At 47.5% G+C, this 19,939-nt stretch overlaps 1 protein-coding gene across 1 annotated transcript; it reads right to left on the bottom strand.

Moving 5' to 3' along the window:
- Positions 1–1,166: 1,166 nt before the first annotated feature.
- Positions 1,167–5,768, bottom strand: CCL26 (C-C motif chemokine ligand 26). Its single transcript, XM_047779121.1, has 3 exons — positions 5,451–5,768; positions 5,247–5,361; positions 1,167–1,487 (listed from the first exon to the last, which is right to left on the bottom strand). Exons 1-3 carry the CDS (start codon positions 5,521–5,523, stop codon positions 1,391–1,393), a joined length of 285 nt encoding a protein of 94 aa, XP_047635077.1. The 5' UTR covers positions 5,524–5,768; the 3' UTR covers positions 1,167–1,390.
- Between the last annotated feature and the right edge of the window lie 14,171 nt (positions 5,769–19,939).

The raw sequence follows: 19,939 nt of genomic DNA, 5'->3' as shown, positions 1-19,939 counted from the left end.
CCCCAAACTGAAAACTTAAAGAAGGTTGTGGTTAAATACACTGGGGTACTTCACTCCCTGGAACACTATTCATTAGTGAAAAAAAAAGGGTGAACTGTTGAAACCCTCAACAACTTGGATGTCGCTCAAGGACATTGTGTGATTTTTTTTTTTTAAAGCCAATCTCAGAAGGTCCATATTACATGATTCTGTTTATGTAACGAACAAAATGATGAAATTACAGAGGAGGAAAACAGATTAGTAATTGCTAGGGATTAAAAATGGTGGGGGAGGGGAGACATTACTCTAAAAATGTCACTGGTGGGATCTTTGCGGTGATGAAATGATTCTGTATCTCTTCTTTTCTTTTTTTGGGGGGTGGGGAGCGTGCCCACAGCATGCAGAAGTTTCTGGGCCAGCAATTGAATCCATGCCACAGCAGCGACTTGGAGCCACTGAAGTGACCGTGCAGGATCTTTAACCGGCTGTGCACCACCAAGGAAATCCATAGTTCTGTATCTTGATTGTAATGGTGGCTACATGAATCTACAGATGTGATAAAATGACGGAATAGAGACACTTTGTACACGTGTCAATTTCCTTGGTTTGAGACTGTATTATAATTATGAAAGATGTTGCTATTGGTGAAAACTGGGTAAAGGGTGCACCGATCTCTGTGCGTTATTTTTGCAACTTCCAGTGAATCTATAAGTATTTCGTGAAGTTCTTTAGCTTCATAGACATAGGCATCCTAGGGTTGGTAGATAGGTAATATTTCTGTTTATTAATTAATACCTGATGAGAAAACTCTGCCCAATAAGGATGCATTTCATTTACCCAGCACCAGCAGGCTATGAGGTGTGACACAGAATTCATTTTTCCATATAACCTAAACTTATCTCTCGAGGGAGTTCCCTGGTGGCCTAGGAGTTAAGGATCTGGCCTTGTGACTGCTGTGGCACAGGTTCAGGAACTTCTGCATGCTGTGGGCATGGCCAAAAAAAAAACAAAAACAACCAACCCCGCCCCCAATCTCTCTAAATAATGTTATAAAATTTAAAGGGCTTTTCCTCAAAATATACAAGCATTATCCTTGCATTTTTGCATGAACAAATGAAAACATAAGGCAGAATTCAATACCAGAGTTAGTTCAGGTGTTGAGGACCTGCCAGGCAGTCAGGTACAAATACTGACACTTTCTTTTTTTCTGGAAAACTCAGGTTTTATTCAATAAGAATGTTTGTGAGCAAATCAAATTTTTATTTAAGAAAAAAAGACCACTGGCAAATATCTCCTCCTCCCCACCAGACCCACTGGAGACTTCTGTTGGAGAAATTCTTCAGGCTCCACCAAGAGAGGCAGAGCCAAGAGCAGAGCAGGATCCAGGCATCTTGGGCTGAAAATTCAGCTGTCACAGTTGTTTCTGGGCTTTCAGTAAAGCAATATATTTTTGCACCCATGTTTCCTGCGGTTTTGCACAGACTTTGTGGCCTTTTTTGGTGGTGAATCTGTGGAAAAGGGTGCTGACGGTCAATATACTGAAAAATTTGCCTCCTGGAAAGGGATGGAAAGGGCGGGGCAGCCCCTCGACTCCTCTTCTCGCCGTGCTTGGCTGCACCCCTGTCGCTGTCCCTGCTTCCTCTCCCCGCCCTTGCCCTCCCTCCTCTCCGCTACCCTGCTTTCCACTGGAACCCACGCTTCCTGGACCACCTTCCCCAGGAAACATGTTCCAATAGCTCTGGGCTGAAGCCCGTAAACTGTACTGCGCCTCTTAACTCTTTCGTTTTAATGTAACAGCTCTATTAGGTTATAATTCACACACCATATAATTTGCCCACTTAAAGGTATAATTATAATTCAATGGTTTTAATATATCTACATATGATGCAATCATCACCACGATCAATTTTAACTTTTTTAACTTTTTTGTCTTTTAGGGCCACACCCGTGGCATATGGAGGTTCCCAGGCTAGGGGTCCAACTGGAGCTATAGCCACTGGCCCACGCCACAGCCATAGCCATGCCCGATCCGAGCCAGGTCTGTGACCTACACCACAACTCACGGCATCCCCAGATCCTTAACCCACTGAGAGAGGCAGGGATTGAACCCACGTCTTCATGGATGCCAGTCGGGTTTGTTAACTGCTGAGCCACAATGGGAACTCCAGCCACTGTTAGTTTTAGAACACTGGCCTCACCCCCCAGAGAGCCCTCACATGCATGGTGCCACTTAATCACATTGGCACAGGTTGTTGGCTACAGCTGCTCACATGGATCTGATGCCTGGATTCCTCGCTCTGCTGTGAGCTCATTAAGACAGAGTGGTTGATGGCCCTAAATTGCTTCCAGACTTTGCTTCCCTGAGAGCCCTCAGAAGTGACAAGAGACCAGGTCAGGGGCGCTCTCACCTGGAGCACCTTGCATACCCAGTGGTACCTACTGGGGCTCAGGCAGGCGCCAGCACATGCAGGGAGAAGAGCCGAAAGAATGGAAACATAGAGGAAGGGCTTGGTGGATGTTGGGACATCGAGAGACGGGGGTCTATGTCCTCTTCCCTTGAATTCAGTCCAGTCTTAGGGACTGGTTGACCCCCTGGGTGTGGCAGAAGTGAAGCTGTGTGACTTGGTAGCTAAGTCAGAGAAGGTTCTGCCTAGGTGTTCCCATTGCAGCTCAGCAGGTGAATGACCTGACGTTGTCTCTGTGAAGATACAGGTTCAATCCCTGGCCTCACTCAGTGGGTTAAAGATCCAACACTGCTATAAGCTGCAACATAGGTTGCAGATGTGGCTCGGATCCAGTGTTGCTGTGGCTGTGGCGTAGGCTGGCAGCTACAGGTCCAATTCAACCCCTAGCCTGGGAACTTCCATATGCTGCAGGTGTGGCCATAGAAAGAAAAAGCAAAGAAAGGAAATACCAAGAGAAAGTTGTGCCTGGTTCACTGAGCACTTTTGCAGGAGCTCTGGACATCCTCATAAGGGGTCCTACCACCCCAAGCCACCAGATTGTGAGGAAGCCCAAACTAGCCCAATGGAGAGACGGCACAGAGAGGCCCCAGAGGGAGAGAGATACCTCCAGCTTTTCCCGCTGTTCCAGCCCCAGGACCATCAGTCTACAATCACACAAGAGACGCCAAGTCTGGACCCCACAGCCAAGCCCTTCTGGAATTCCAGACCCAAGGAAACCACAAGAAATAAGGTGATCATTGTTGGATTAAGCCGCTAAACTGTGGGTGGCTTGTTGTGCAGCAACAGAGGGCTGATCTAGGCCCCTCACCTTCCTTTTACAGATGAGGAAACGACTTGCCCAAGGTCACACAACTGATAAGTGACAGAGCCATTGCTTTGAGCCCAGCTCGGTGCTCTTTGCCAACTGTAGGTTAAGGATTGACATCTTAAAACTCCAGAAAGCCAATCAAGACACCAAGGAGAAGGCCAAGGGCATCCTGAGCCCCGGAGTGCCCCTCCTCATATCTGGGAACTTGAGTTCGTCCTTCCCGCCCTTAACTGTCTCAAAATGACGACATTCTGGTTTGCCCCTGGAGCCAGCTCTCTCCCTTTCTACACCATCCTCTCATGCTCAGGAATCTTCGTTCTGAAGAGTAGTGATGGCCCCTGCCTGTGTATTTGCACTTAAAGATAGCTTCCGCTTGATAAACGTTTACTCCATGTAGGCAGAGAGCCAAATGCTTTGCATACGTTAACCTCATTTCGTCCTGCCAGGAAGTTTCCAGGTGTGTGCCAGCTCTCCTGCTACCAATGAGCCTGGCATGGCCTGGCACCTACCTACCTGTCTGCCTTGCCAGGGACATGTTCATCCTTATCCCATCCCCTGGCTGCTCTCCCAGCCTGGTGCTTTCATGCACCTGCCTGCCCACTTCACCTGGGCCATGGCCACTTAGCCTTGTGGGGAGGGGCTCGGTGTCAATGTCACTTCCTCCAGGAGACTCTCCCGTCCCAAAGCCAGGTCCTCCTGGGACTGTAATGAAGAGTGGCGGAATACACTGCCCCCATACACGCACACCCACTCACCCACACACTCAAAACAAACCAAAAAACCTAAGCAGGCACAAGAAGGAGGTTCTACCTCTTTTCATCCTGGAAGCAGGAGATAAAATTCCCATGTGAAAAAAAGTCCTCCCTGTACCTGAGATTGAGAGTCAAGGCCAAGAGTATTCTGTACAAACAAGATGTTGTTAAGATAATTCTTATCAGGAGTTCCCGTCATCGTCTCGCAGTGGTTAACGAATCCGACTGGGAACCATGAGGCTGCGGGTTCGGTCCCTGCCCTTGCTCAGTGGGTTAACGATCCGGCGTTGCCGTGAGCTGCGGTGTAGGTTGCAGACATGGCTCGGATCCAGCGTTGCTGTGGCTCTGGTGTAGGCCGGTGGCTACAGCTCCGATTCAACCCCTAGCCTGGGAACCTCCATATGCCGTGGGAGCGGCCCAAGAAATAGCAAAAAGACAAAAAAAAAAATTCTTATCATTCTGGAGCTTCCCCCACCTCCAAATATTTGAACGTCTTTTCCACAATTTCCTCTTTGGGCAGAAGCATGTATAGGTTTTGCATAAAAGCATGTAGGTTTTGGCTCTGTCTTTGGGTCTCCATCTTCCTGTGGGGCTCCCATGTCCATGTAAAAAAGATCTGTCCGCCTTTGTCTTATTAATCTGTCTTACGTCAATCAAATTCTCAGGCCCAGCCAGAGCCCCTCTGAGGATAAAGTTTTGCCTCCCCTGCAATGACATCCTCCCTCCTGCTCTTTCTTGCTGCCTTTTTCAAGCACTCATCACAATTGTGTTGACCTATTTTGTGCAAATGTCTTTTAGTGCCTCCTTTCTTAGGGTAGGTGCAAGGTCTATGAAGGCTGCTGATTCTCTCTCTTTTACTTTTTCTTTTCTTTTTTTTGGTTGCACCTGTGGCACCTGGACATTTCCAGCCAGGGATGGAACTCCTCGCCACAGCAGTGACCAGAGCCTTAGTAGTGACAATGCCTGGTCCTTAGCCTGCTGAGCCACCAGGGAACTCCTATTCTCTCTTTGATACCCAGCACCTAGCACAGTGCCTGGCAGGCACCTGACACATGGTCTAAAAGTTAGAAAACCAAGCTCTGAATCATCGCTTGTTAGTGGCTGAGGCGGGGGGGTCGACCCAAGTCACCAGGTTCCCATCCTGAGGCTCTTCCTACCACGGTAGGGGGAGCAGCCCAACCCAACACCCATCTATTTGCAGGACTGGTAAGGGACCTGAAAGCCCAAAGGGGAAATACTCACATCACAGCCTGCTGGGAGCAGCTGTTCCTGGTGAATTCATAGGTATTCACCCACCTCCAGGGCAGGATCTTGTGGCTGTATTGGAAGCAGCAGAACTTGGCCATATCAATGCCACCTAAAAAAAGAGGGAGAGGAAGAAGCTTGGAGAAGCCCCTTTGCTTCCATTCCTAGTCAGCCCAGGAAGGGAGAGGGACAGCCCCGTACGTGTGGCAGTTCCGTGGTGGACACTCAGGATAAAAATCAGAAAAAGCAGGGGAGCCATGGGGAAGCTTTTCATGGTGCTGCAAGCTGGGTCCTTCACAGCCTTCTTCCTAATCCCTCAGACTCAGCTGGACCCTCTTTTATGGAACTGAGTGATCCCTGAAGATAATTCCAGAGAATTTTATGGTTGAGCATAAAAGCAGCTCTTTGAACCCCGCGGTGGAGGAGCAACCTGATACCCACAAAAGGGAGGCTGGAAAGTGAGGAGGTGTCATCCAGGGAACGGGGAGGAGCCAGCCCACCCATGAGCGTCTCCCAGCCAGTGCGATGGTCTGAGTCAATGCTTGATTGTTTGCGAAGCAAAAGTAAAAGAAATGAAATAGGAATTCTAAGGAATTGACCTCAGTCACCTTATCACATCATTTGTTGTTCCAGAGAGATTTCCAGCTGTGGGCCAAAATCTCCTGGTTTTCTAAACTTTGTTTATCTCTGGATGAGGTCTGGATAGTCTCAGGACAGGAACAAAGAGCAGCTGGATGGGTGTTGAAGAATGATGCTCCAGGGATGCGCCCTTCCTGCCACCTCAGTGCCATGTGTCAGCTGCCATGGGGTGCCAGAGCTGCCTGGGGGCACTTACAGGTATTTCATCTGATTTAGAGGGTCTTGAACCTGGTAGACCATCATAATTCTCTGGAGTCTGAAAAAACAACAACAACTACTACGTATTGCCTGTTCTGGCTTTGCACCTCCTGGGTCAGGCTCTTTGAGGGGGGGGAGGGGAACCCACGAAGCCATATTTGAGTCAGATTTGGCTAACATGGGGAAAGTGACTCCTAGAATGGGGCAGTGACTTCTGCAAGGAGAGTCCTCAGGTGGGCAGATGGACTTTCAGATCCGTGTTTCATGACCCTGTTTTTGGTCATTTCCACCCCCCAGGAGGGCTTTAAAATTTTGAATTTAAGGTAATTAAAAAAAGAGCCACTAGCCATCTAGAACCATAGGATTTTTCAGGGCTAGCTGGGCTCTTAAATCTCATCTAGCCCAACCCTTTAAAACACCTATCCTAGAGTGAGCAAACTTGTTTTGACTACTCCAAGTGACGGTGAAGTCACCACGGAACCTGTCTCAACCCAAGGCAGCTCTGACTGTGACAAAGTTCTTTTCAGTTCTGTTTATGATTTGGCTGAAGCCTATATGCCCACTGTTTCTACCTTTTGATCCAGTTCTATACAAAAAAGCCCACTTTCTCCTCTTCTTTGGGAAGATGAAGAAATTGAGGTTCCAGCGGATTTGAAGACCATTGCTTTTGTTTGAGCTGCCCTAAGGCAGTCCCCAAGGCAAGGATTCCTGTGTGAGTAATTCATGAGGGAGTTGATTTTGGATGTCGATGGGATGGCCGAGGAGGGAGGAAGGGAGCCAGGGAAGGAGGGTGCCATTGCGAGGTGGGTGATCGGCAGGTTACAGCCCCAGGCAGCTGAAGCTCAGTTCCCCTGGGAGCTGGTGCAGAAGCTGGTGCAGAAGAACCCCGAGCTGGCCCCACTGCAGAGTGCAGAAGCAGGGATGTTAAGGCCCCAGTTCTCTGCATGTCACTGGTTGAGACACTCCTGCCTCCTCCAGTGAGCAGGCTGAGCATGCTCTGTGATCAGAAAGAACGTCTCAGGTAGAGTCACCAGCATCACCAATAAGCAGCCTGTTAATCTGTCTTATGTCAATCGAATTCTCAGGCCCGGCCAGAGCCCCCGGCCGGAGGATAAAGTTTTGCCTCCCTACAATGACATCCTCCCTCCTGCTCTCTCTTGCTGCCTTTTTCAAGCACTCATCACAGTGGTAAGGATGTATTTTGTGCAAATGTTTTTAGTGCCTCCTTTTTTTTTAAATTTTTTAATTTTTTTTGTCTTTTGTCTTTTGTTGTTGTTGTTGCTATTTCGTAAATGTGGCACAATAAACACTAACTATTAGGAGTTGATAAATAGTTGCTAAGTCAGACGACATTAAAATTTGAAACTTTTATTCATTAGAAGATGCCAGGAAGAGAGTGAAAGGGCAATCTGTAAGGGGAGGGTCTTTATTTTATTTTATTTTTTTGTCTTTTGGCTCCTGCGGCATATGGAGGTTCCCAGGCTAGGGGTCGAATCGGAGCTGTAGCCACCGGCCTACGCCAGAGCCACAGCAACTTGGGATCCAAGCCCCGTCTGTGATCTACACATCACAGCTCACGGCAACGCCGGATCCTTAACCCACTGAGCAAGGCCAGGGATCGAACCTGCAACCTCATGGTTCCTAGTCGGGTTCGTTAACCACTGCGCCACGACGGGAACTCCAAGGGGAGGGTCTTTAGAGTACCTGTGTACTGGGCTGAATACACCGCAAAATTCACGTCCCCCAGTACTTCCAAATGTGACATAATTTGGAAAATAGGGTCGTTGCCGTTGTAATTAGTTCCGAGGAGATCATGGTGAATTAGAGTGGGTTGTTGTGATCTTGTGATTAGTAATAAGAAATAAATATTTGGTCTGTATCCCCTGGCACACAGCTCTGAAAACCCTGGTAATGTTCTAAGTGATGAGAGCAATGGGAGAATTTTTAATTTAATGTTGCATTTGGTCCTCAGTTCTTGAAATAGTTCCCAAAAAATGAAAGGATATTGTTCACAGTGTGACTTTGGAAAGCCCCTAGATGACCACAGGATGAGGCCTGTTTGCCAAAGGAATCAACCTTGTGATTGATAACAGGGTTGGAAGTTTCAGCACCACTGCCTCGTTTCTGGGGAGGGGAGAGAGGTGGGAGGTCAAATTAATAGCCAGTGGCCAATGATTTCATTAATTATGCCTATACCATGAAGCCTCCATAAAAATCCCACAAGAACAGGGTTTGGAGAGTTTCTGGGTTGGTGAACCTGTGGAAGTGCTGGGAGGGTGGCCCGTCTGGAAAGGGCATGGAAGCTTCATGTCTCTGTCCATGTTTCACCCTATGTCTCTTTTCCACTGGGCTGTTCCTGAGTTGTATCCTTTATAGTATATTGGTAATCTAGTAAGTCAATCTCGTTTTCCTGAGTTCTGTGAGCCACTCAAGCAAATTACCCACCTCGAGCAGGGGGTCATGGGAACCTCTCTGATCTATAGTAGGCTGATCAGAATAGGTGTCATCAGACTCGGGTTTAGCTCTTCATTGATCAAGAATCCAATACCGGAGACAAGCATTGGGTAAAAGCAAAGATAGCTTGATTGAGGAAGCTGACAATTCTGGGGAGAAGGTGGACTCATGTCTCAAAGAACCAATTCCCTCCTCCCCAGATTTTGCTCAGAGATTACACAGGGAAAAGAGGAAGGGGCTATGTGCTGGGAAGGGAGGGAATCTATTTTCAAAGATGACTGTCCCCATCACATGTTTCTAAGTAGCCATCATGTCACGCTTGTGATTGGAACATTATCTGAGCCATTAATCACTGGTCAGCTAGTCCTTCTGGTTCCAACCAGTCTGGGGTCTATGTGCTCGTGGGCAGCAGACAATTAACTTCTTCCATCTGGTGGGGGTTTCTGTATCTGCAAAACAGTCCAAAGGATGTAGCTTAGAATATTATCTATAGCCCTTGGGAAGGAACTAAATGTTGACTTTATTTAATGGTTAAATTATTATTATTTTGTTTGTTTATAGTAATATAGTTATTTTTTTTTCTTTCTGCATTTTCTCTTTTCTCTGAAACAATTTATTTTTAGGAACTTGGGGAAGGCCTAGAAGGCTATAGTTTTTCTGCAAACAAGAGGCAGGTGGAGGATGGAGGGGGTCTGTCCCAGGAAAGCCCCATAGGGTTCTGCTCACGAGGTGACAACCTGGGTTTGCCACTGGCATCTGAGATGGGGACAGCCTTAAGGGACTGAGTCCTTAGCCTGTGGGATCTGACTCTATCTCCAGGTAGATAGGGTCAGAATTGAGTTAAATTGTAGGACACTCAGTTGGTCTGAGAATGGCTGGGTGTGAGGAAAACCCACCCACATCTGGGGTCAGAAATGAAGTATTTAGAGTAGTGAGTGGACAGGAAACAGGTTTTTTGGTTTTTCTCCCTTCAGCTCTAAATCCAATGACTGGTATCCCCATAAGAAGGCCAGGTGAAGAGACAAAGGGACACACAGGACAGAAGCCCAGGTGAGGACAAAGACAAAGACTGGTGCCCAGGGAGGCCAAGAAATCTCAGGATCGTCCCATAGAGAAGGGAGTCAAGGGAGGTCCTCCCCCAGAGCCCACACGGAGTGTGGACGTCCTGACACCCCAACTTCAGACTTCTAAACTCCAGAAACATGAGAGAATAAATTTCTTCTTCTTTTTTTTTTTTTTTTGGTACGTTTGTTTGTTTGTTTTTGCTTTTTAAGGCCACACTCATGACATATGGAAGTTCCCAGGCTAGGGGTTGAATCCGAGCTGTAGCTGCCAGCCTGCGCCACAGCCAAAGCCAGGTCAGATCTGAGCCATGTCTGCGACCTACCCCACAGCTCACAGCAACGCCAGATCCTTAACTCACTGAATGAAGCCAGGGATTGAACCTGCAACCTCATGGTTCCTAGTTGGATTCGTTTCTGTTGCGCCACGATGGGCACTCCAAATTTCTGTTGTTTTCAGCCACCTGGTTTGTGGCCTTTTGTTACAGAAACCCTAAGAGATGAATGTAACACATATCTGTAAAAGGACTGGATTCAGAAGATATAAAGAACAAGAAATCAACAAGAAAAAGACAGACAACACAGGAGAAAAAAAAAAATGGCTGAAACTTGGACACTTTACAAAAGAGGAAACCCAATGATAAAGGAAAAGGGGCTTGATTAGATGAGTCACTAGAGAAATACAAACTTCAGCTAGAATGTGATATTTCTCACACACCCACCAGAATGATGAAAATGAAAAAGCTGGAAAATACTAAATGGTAGTGAGAGTTGGGCGCACTGAGAAGGCACATACTGCTGGCAGCCGAGGAAAAAACCATTGGCGGTATTTACTAAAACAGAACATACAGGTGTTTCCGTTGTGGCTCAGAGGTAACCCCAACTAGGATCCATGAAGCCAAGGGTTTGATCCCTGGCCTCGCTCCGTGGGTTAAGGATCTGCGTTGCCATAAGCTGCTGCGTAGGTCACAGATGCATCTCGGAAACCTCGTTGCTGTGGCTATGGTGTCAGCCAGCGGCTGTACCCTCCAATGCAACCTCTCACCTGGGAGCAACTTCCTTATGGCACAGGTGTAGTCCTAAAAAAAAACAAAACAATGACCCCAAAAACCGAACCAAACCAAAGAAATCATTCTGCAGAAGTGTTCTATCAGAGTCATGACCTTCTCATTTCCCGTCTTCCTCCTCGCTCTTTGTACTCAGAATGTTTTTCATTTCAAGGAAAAGAGCTGGCTGGCTGTCAAATCAGCCCACACCTTATTTACACTGTTCTCGGCTTCCTCCTTCCAAACCCTGCCTCTCCCCAACCTGTCAGAGTCCATCACAAGAGGGCTGGCTCCACTCCAACTTCTGGACTCAGGCTTGCCCTCCAGAGTTTGGCTCTGCTGCCATGGTCCCTGGATCTGGGGGACCCCTGGGAGTCCAAGAGAAGACTACCTCACTCTCTCTATAAAAACCCTCTTTCCAGGTCACATTCTCAGGTCCTGAGTAGATGTGAATTTGACGGTGGAGGGCATGATTCAAATCAGTACAGGTGAATTGCACAAATCTGCTTTTGGGGGCGTGCAGATGGCTTTTTCATTCTCTTATTTGGTGTCTTCTAATAAATAAAAGTTCCAAATTTCACGGTAGTCCGCTTTGTCAACTTTCCCCCTTTATGGCTCGTAGTTAGTGTATGTATGAGACATTTGGGTCCCTTCGGCTGGGAGCGTAGCTAGAAGTGAGCTTGGGCTGAAACCCCTCCTCCTTGGGAGTCGTACACCAAGCCCCCCGGGCCAGGGCCTTGAGTATGTCCTTAATGCCAGCCCATGGCTGGTGGCTCTGGGTCCCGCTCTGTTCCCCCCGCCCCCGGCCCCTTCCCTGGGGCTGAAGCCCCCGCCTCCTACCCGCCAACCTGCTGGCCGGGCTCCTGGCTCAAGTGTAGGGATTTCTCAGAGCCGCCATCCCGCGTGGCTCCCAAGGTCTGGACTGTCATTCACTGCTCTGGACACTCCTTTAGAATCGAGTCTACGGCTCTGTTGTCACAGGCACTGGGTTTCAGCAGCCTCCCTTGCCTCTCCAGGCTCATCTTCCTTAGCTGAGTGGCTTCTCTCCTGATCCCCTCTGTATGGACTGAGTTGCATTCCCCGAACCTCATATGGTGAAGCCCCAACCCCCAATGTGACTCTAGGTGGAGACAGGGTCTTTAAAGGGGTGGTGAAGCTCAAATGACGGGATCGGGGTGGGCCCTGGTCCCACGGGACTGGCGTCGGTGTAGGAAGAGGGGTGACACCAGGACGTCGTGCTTGAGGACACAGGGGGAAGACAGCCGTCTGCAAGCCAAGGAGAGAGGCCTCAGGAGAAACCACACCTCCCCACGCCTTGGATTCCCAGCCTCCAGAACCATGAGAAAAACCAACATTTGTTGTTTACACAGCCCAGCCCGTGGTATTTTGTTTCGGCAACGCGAGCTGAGTAACACAGCCCCCCGCTCCAGGGAGTGGGCTTCTCCCCTCTTCCTTGTATCTAGGATTGGGTTCTCCCAGAGGCAGATCCTGAGACAAGAATTTGAGGGCAAACAGCATGTTTCAGGGGGAGACTGCAGGAAATAACGGCGGGGCGTGAGGCAGAGAGGGGAGGGCGGCCAAAAAAAAGAAAAAGCACGGTATCAAGCATGTTCCCACTGTGGACGAATGGAGCTTGGTCCGGTGGCGACCTCTGGACAAGAGCCAGTCTCTGCGGCTGAGGGCGAAGAATCGGGGGCACTCACCCTCCGCCTCCTGTCGCCGGGGGCTGTGGGCACTTGGTGCTGCCTTGTGCATGGGACCGGAGGGAGGATGGGAGAGTGGGTGCTGAGGGACGTGGGCTGGGCACCCCGAGTATCTGCTGCGTGTGGACTCGTGGGGAGGAACGGAATGTCTGGCCGCTGTGGGCAGAAAGCCCCATTCTGTGTCTGCAGAGACTTCACCCTCTGCGCCGATGACCCACGTGACTGGCTCACAGGAGTTCTCCTCCGTCCTCCTGTCCAGGCTGGACCAAGTGGCCCTCCCCCGGCTTCCAGAGAGCACCGTGCAGCCCTGAGTAACAGACAGCATCGTCATCCCTTTTCACACGCGTCAGCTTAGTTATCTCCCTTCCTTCATTTCTTCACTGACTCATTCGTTCAACAAATATTTTTCACGCTTCCTGCACTGAGCCAGACGCTGAGATCCAGTGATAAGCAAGACAGATGTGGGCCTGGCTATCAGGGAGTGACTATTTCATTTTATTTTTTTATTTTTATTTTATTTTTTGTCTTTTCAGGGCCGCACCAGCGGCATATGGAGGTTCCCAGGCTAGGGGTCCAATCGGAGCTGTAGCCGCCATCCTACTCCAGAGCCAGAGCAATGCGGGATCCGAGCTGTGTCTGTGACCTACACCACAGCTCACGGCAACGCCGGATCCTTAACTCACTGAGCAGGGCCAGGGATCGAACCCACCACCTCATGGTTCCTAGTCGGATTCATTTCCGCTGTGCCACGACGGGAACTCCAGAGAGTGACTATTTTAAGGAGGGACTAGACCTTGAGCAGAAAATAATCACCCAACACATGATTAATTCCACCTGGGCCGTGCTGTTTGCAGGAGAAGCACAGGCAGTTTTGAGAGTGTAGATAAAAGGAATCCAAACCAGGCTAAAGTCAGAAAGTCTTCTTTTAAAGAAAGTAACCTTCGGAGTTCCCATTGTGTCTCAGGGGGTTAAGAACCCCACTAGTATCCACGAGGATGTGGGTTTGATCCCTGGCAGCTGCAGCTCTGATTTGACCCCTACCCCAAGAATTTCCATGTGCTGCACTCCAAAAGGGAAAAAAGAAAGACAGAAAGAGACTTTTGCATTTAGCCTTGAAGGACCACGTGCTGGTTATTCTCCATTCACACACACACACACACACACACACACACACACACACACACACTGCCCCTGCCATTGAATCATTCTCTACCCTCCTCTGCCCCGCTCAGCACTTGGGTTGACCTCCATGGGCTGCATCTTCAACCTTCCTCTAGCTGCCTCCTGGGTGCTCATCCCCCTCCCAGCCTGGCCTGAGCTCTGGCAGTGACCTGGGTGCAACCGTGGGTTGAAGGGAATCTCGCAGGACTCCATCCCTCAGCAGCAAAACCCTTGGGGGCTGAGTGCATGCTGGGCCTGGCGCTGCAGTGCTTCACCCGAGTAAACTCCTAACACAACCCTGTATGGGAGGCCTATTGCTACGTATTCTCTCTCGCTCTCTTTTTTTTACAGGTGAGGAAATGGAGGCACACCTGCAAGCGGAGACACCATAATGCAGATGCAGGTGTTCTGGTGCCAGAGCTCAAGCTCTTCATCTCCAGGCCTGGGAGTGGATCTGAGTTTGGTGGAGGCTACCGCGTATACAACTTGGTGTCCCTCTTTTTTAAAAAAGACGCAAAGCTACCAAATGAGGTACAGGGCTTTGGAAGGGACCCTGCAAGCAGAGGAGAAGATTAGAGGAGGGATTTGTAAAGACGTCTCTGGTTGTTGTAAGGAGGATGCAGTGGAGAGGGACAAGGAGGGACGTGGAAGACCAGTAAGAAGCGTCCTGTCTATCTTTGCAAGCCTGCAGCACAGAGTCTGGAACCCACTTATTTCGCAAATGTTTGTGGAGTCCTTACCGGGTAGCCAGGCACTGTCCAAGGCTCGGGAGGTGCACGGTGGCCCAGACCCAGGTCTGTCCTTACCAAAGCTGAGTAAATGGATGTGAACCCTCTGTCTGCTGTTGCAGTGGGACCTCGATCGGGAAGGGGGAGAGGCCAGAAGGAGGCACAGTGTGTTAGGAGGGTTTCCCAGAACTGAGCATCTCCCCCAGGAGGTAGACAGGGTCCTGGTTTGGGTCTAATAACATCAGGATGGAATTAAGGAAAGAAAACATGTTTCCAGGAATCCGAAAAAGACAAACTTTTTTGTTTTTTTCTTTTGTTACCAATTCGTCATTTATCCTCATGGTAGTTTTATGAGGGAGGTTTTCTTAGCCTCAGAAACGGCCTCAAGGTTAAGTTGCTTCGGTCTCTGTCCTGGAACCAAACAACACTGCAGTTAAGTGAGGACAACAACACAAAAGGCGAATAAGGGTGGGAGGGATAAGTCATGGCACCTGCCAAGCTGGGGGCTGGAGGACTGGCAATGAGCCAGTCCAAAAAGGGAAGTGCAATCCATTCCACAACTCGGAACATCAAAACAAACCTTGGGGTTGCCTGGGATTAGTGGAGCTTTTCCCAATGCTGAGTCCCGAGACAAGGCTGTCCAGGTGACTGGGTGATATCATGATAGGGCCATCCCTCGGCATCCTGACAAGAAGTGCGTGGTCCATGGGGCTTATCATTCTTCTTCTTTTTTTTTAAACACCTGCACCTGTGGTATATGTGGGATCCTGGGCTAGGGGTCAAATCGGAGCTGCAGCTTCCAGCCTACACCACAGCCACAGCAACACCAGATCCAAGCCTAGCCTGCAACTGACACCACAGCTTACAGCAATGCCGTATCCTTAACCCACAGAGAGAGGCCAGGGACTGGACCTGCATCCTCAGGAAGACAACATCAGGTCCTTAACCCAGTGAGCCACAACAGGAACTCCCTTATCATTCTGAAATTAGACAGCTGGGAGAAGAATGGTGAGATTTCCAGAGAAAGCCAGTCACAGATATATTTTTTTCCCTGGAATCAAGATATGTAGACAAAAAAAAAAAAAGAAAAGAAGAAGAGTTCCTGTCACAGTGCAGTGTAAATGAATCCGACTGGGGACCATGAGGTTGTGGGTTGATCAAGGATCTGGTGTTGCTGTGAGTTGTGGCCTAAGTTGCAGACATAGCTCGGATCTGGCATTGCCGTGGCTCTGGTGTAGGCCGGCAGCTGTAGCTCTGATTCAACCCCTAACCTGGGAAACTCCATATGCCGTGGGTGCAGACCTAAAAAAAGAGACAAAAGACAAAAAAAAAGAAAAAAAAAGAAAGAAAAGAAAAAAATAAAAGTAGAGGTAAAAAAAAAAGCCTTATCTGAAAGTGGTTATTCTGCTTGTCAAAGAAGTGGCAACACTGGAGAGGGGATGGGGTAGGATGGAGTTAGGGAGGCTGCCTGTGGTTCTCTTGCTGCCTGCTTGGACTGAGCATTTGAGAGGTGAGTTTGCCTTACCCAAGTGTGGTCAGCAGCAGAAAAATTTTCCCTGAGGCTTGCCTGTTCTTGGGCAGAATCCTCTGTTGAAGGACCCAGGCACACAGCTTTAGGAGGCTGAGAGCTTCATGTGTTCTGAAGGGATTTCCTGGAAATCGATAGGTCTCTCATTCTGGGAAATTAGATAACCACTTTTGCCCAAAGAGGTTTAACCCCGAGGAAAAAGGGCATGGAATTCTCTGGAACAAATAGCTCTGCAGGGGTTGAGACTTAGATCTGAAATAGACTTCCAGCAGTTCTGACAGCAAAACATCATCCCCTGCCAAACATATCTCAGGCCAATAATCTCTCCCAGCCTGTCTATTGTCAAGGAAGAAGTGGTAATTGGGAAGAGAGGGGCTGCCTCTCCATAGGAACCATTGCTGGGGGACAGCTGTGCAGGGTCTCACTGTCACATGGCGATCCTCTCAACAGGTGTTCAACAGGTGGATGGAGCCTCGTTGAACCCAGTAGGAAGGCTGGCTGGTGGGAGAGAGGAGAAAGGCCCAGGAAGGAGAAGAGGAAGGAGGAGGAGAAGGGAGGGGAGGAAGGTCTGAAAAGTTCAAAGGCTTTAAGTGTAAGACTTTACGATGTGGATTGGAAGAATTAATATTGTTAAAATGACCACATTACCCAAGGCAATCTACAGATTCAATGCAATCCTTATCAAAATACCAAGGGCATTTTTCATAGAACTAGGACAAATCATTTTAGAATTCTATGGAAACACAAAAGATCTTGAACGGACAAAACAATCCAGAGATTGACGACCAGAGCTGGAGGAATCATGCTCCCTGACTTCAGACCATACTACAAAGCTCAAGTAATCAAAACAGGATGATACTGGCACAAAAACAGATGCAAAGGAACAGAACAGAAATTCAAGAAATAAACTCACACACTAAGGTCAATTAATTTACAACAAAGGAGGCAGGCATACACAGTAGAGAAAGAGAGCTTTTTTCAATTAGTGGTGCTGGGAAAACAGGACAGCTACATGTAAAAGAATGAAATTGGAATGCTGTATAACACTACATATGAAAATAAACTCAAAATGGATTAAAGCCTAAATGTAAGACCAAAAACCCATAAAATTCCTAGAAGAAAACATAGGCGGAACTCTTGGACATAAATCTTAACAATATTTTTTTGGACCTGCCTCCTAAAACAAAGGAAATAAAAGCGACAATAAACAAATAGGATCTAATTAAAAGCAAGACAAACAAACAAAAAACAAAACAAAAACCTTACAAGCTTTTGCACAGCAAAGGACACCATCAACAAAACAAAAAGGCAACTTACTGAATGGGAGAAAATTTGCAAATGATATGACTGATAATGGGTTAATACCCAACATATATGAACCTACTATGAACCCAACCATATTAACCTAATATGGTTAATACCCAACATCATACAACTCAACACAAAAAAAAACCCCAATCTAATGTAAAAATGGGCAGAAGACCCAAATAGACATTTCCACAAGGAACACATACAGATAGCAAACACATGAAAATATGTTCAACATTATATTAATCATCAGATAAATGCAAATGAAAAACCACAATGAGCTATCACTCCACACTTGTCAGAGAATTGCTATCATCAAGGAGACCACAAACAACAAATGGGAACAAGGCTATGGTGCAAAGGAAACACATTTGGTGGGAGTGTAAATTGCTGCAGCTGCAGTGGAAAACAGTGGCGCTCAGAAAGCTAAAAATAGAACTACCCTATGACCCAGTAGTTCCACTCCTGGGTATAGATCTGAATAAAACAAAAACTCTAATTCAAGGGGATACATGCACCCCAATGTTAAATGTCCCTCGACAGATGATGTGGTATATAGACCACATGCGCCACTTTGGAATACTGCTCCACCATCAAAAAGAATGAAAATTTTGACATTTGTAATGATATGGGTGGTCTTGGTGGGTATTATGCTAAATGAAATAAATCAGGCAGAGCAAGACAAATACCATATGATATCACATATATGGAATCTGAAAAATACAACAAACTGGTGAATATAATAAAAAAGAAACAGGAGTCCCTGTGTGGTTCCATGGGTTAAAAGTCCACCCATATCCATGAGGATACGGGTTCCATCCCTGGCCTTGCTCAGAGGGTTAAGGAACCGGCGTTGCCGCAAGCTGCAGCATAGGTCACAGATGCATCTTGAATCCCACGTTGCTGTGGCTGTGGTGTAGGCTGCCAGCTGCAGCTACGATTCGACCCCTAGCCTGGGAAACTCCATATGCTGCTGGTGCAGCCCTAAAAACAAAGAGAAAGAAAGGAAGGAAGGAAGGAAAGAAAGAAAAAGAAAGAAAGAAATACAGGAAGACAGGAAGGAAGGAAGGAAGAAACAGGCTCACAGAGGTGGAGAACAGCTAGCCATTTCCAGTGGGGAGAGGGAAGAGAGCAGGGGCAATATGGGGGTAGGAGTTTAAGAGGAACAAACTATAATGAATAAAAAAGTTCCAAGGATATCTTATACAACACAGGGAATATAGCCAACATTTTATAATAACTATAAATGGAATATAACCTTTCAAAAGTTGAAACACCTAATGTTGGAGATCAACTATATGTCAATAAAAAAGTCTTTATGATGGCCCCACCTTTATTTTGCTTCTCCAGTGCCATCTTGAAGGAGAAAAGACGGATCTGCTTATCGGCTACCCTTGGCCCCAGGCAGGGGGTCCCAAGGCACCTAACCCAGCTTAGCACTTCCCCCCGGGACCCCTCCAGCCAGATGAAGCCCAAGGTCCCACCAGACTGTCTGGCCCTTGTCTACCAGAGTGGAAGGTAAAGGCTGTCAGCCTGATTGGCCGTCCCTGTCCCCTGAGTAACAGTTTTTAAAAAGTGTGATGTAACTTGACATACGCTATTGTATTCATTTTAGGTGTATTAGGTAAGGATTTGAGATATACATATATTTCAAATGATATATCTAGACGCACATTGCAAAAATGATATAAGCTAACATCCGTCACTACATAGAGCCACACATTTTTTTTCTTTTCATAAGACCTTTTTTTTCCTTTGACTACACCTGTGGCATGTGAAAGTTCCCAGGCTAGGGACTGAACCTGTGCCAAAGCAGTGACCCAAACCACTGCAGAAACAACACTGTATCCTTAACCCACTGCACCACGAGAACTCCCTTGCGATGAGGACTTTTAAGATCTACTCTTAGACTTTCTTTTTTTTTTTCTTTAAATGGTTTTTATTTTTTTTCTATCATAGCTGGTTTACAGTGTTCTGTCAATTTTCTAAGGCACAGCAAGGCAACCCAGCCACACATACGTATATGCATTCTTTAGACTTTCAAATATACAATATAGTAGTGTTAACTATAGTCACCACGTTTTGCACTGTATCTCCAGGATTTACTCACAATCGGAAATGGGTACTTTTCACCATCTTCGCCTGTGTTGCCTACCCCTTACCCACCGCCTCTGGCAACAACGGATCTGTTCTCTGAACTTTTGACTCTGTTTTTCTGTGTTTTAGATTCCACACATAAGTGAGATCAGACGGCATTTGTCTTTCTCTGACTTATTTCACTTAGCATAATGCCCTCGAGGTCCATTCATGTTGTTGTAAATGGCGAGATTTGATTATTTTTTATGGCTGAATAATATTCCACTGTGTGTGTTTTCTTTCTTTCTTTCTTTTTCTTTCTTTCTTTCTCTCTCTCTCTCTCTCTCTCCTCTCTCTCTCTCCCCCTCTCTCTCCTCCCTCCCTCTCTCTCTCTCTCTCTCTCCTCTCTCCCTCCCTCCCTCTCTCTCCCTCTCTCTTTCTGTGTTTTTAGGGCCACACCCGAGGCATGTGGAGTTTCCCAAGCTAGGGGTTAAATCGGAGCTGCAGCTGCTGGCCACGGCAACACCAGATCCGAGCCACATCTGTGACCTACACCACAGCTTACGGCAATGCCAGATCCTTAACCCACTGAGCAAGGCCAGAGATCGAAACTGATTCCTCATGGATGCTAGTCAGATTCGTTTCCGCTGAGCCACAACAGGAACTCCTGTGTGATCTTTATCCAATCATCCTTCGATGGACACTTAGGTTGCTTCCACGCCTTGTCTATCGTAAATAATGGTGCAGGGAGCATGGGGATGCAGATATCTTTTCAAGTAAGTGTTTTC

Source organism: Phacochoerus africanus, chromosome 5 (genome assembly GCF_016906955.1).
Source record: "Phacochoerus africanus isolate WHEZ1 chromosome 5, ROS_Pafr_v1, whole genome shotgun sequence".
NCBI classification, from domain to species: Eukaryota; Metazoa; Chordata; class Mammalia; order Artiodactyla; family Suidae; genus Phacochoerus; species Phacochoerus africanus.
The sequence above is the reverse complement of the archived record's forward strand: the minus strand, read 5'-3'. Positions and strand labels throughout refer to the sequence as shown.

Coding starts and splice junctions, on each gene's coding strand:
- CCL26 (XM_047779121.1), bottom strand. CDS start 5,523: ATGAAAAGCTTCCCCATGGCTCCCCTGCTTTTTCTGATTTTTATCCTG. Junction 5,362..5,450: donor CCACCACGGAACTGCCACAC/GTACGGGGCTGT, acceptor CTCTTTTTTTAG/GTGGCATTGATATGGCCAAG. Junction 1,488..5,246: donor TGCTCCCAGCAGGCTGTGAT/GTGAGTATTTCC, acceptor CCTTTTCCACAG/ATTCACCACCAAAAAAGGCC.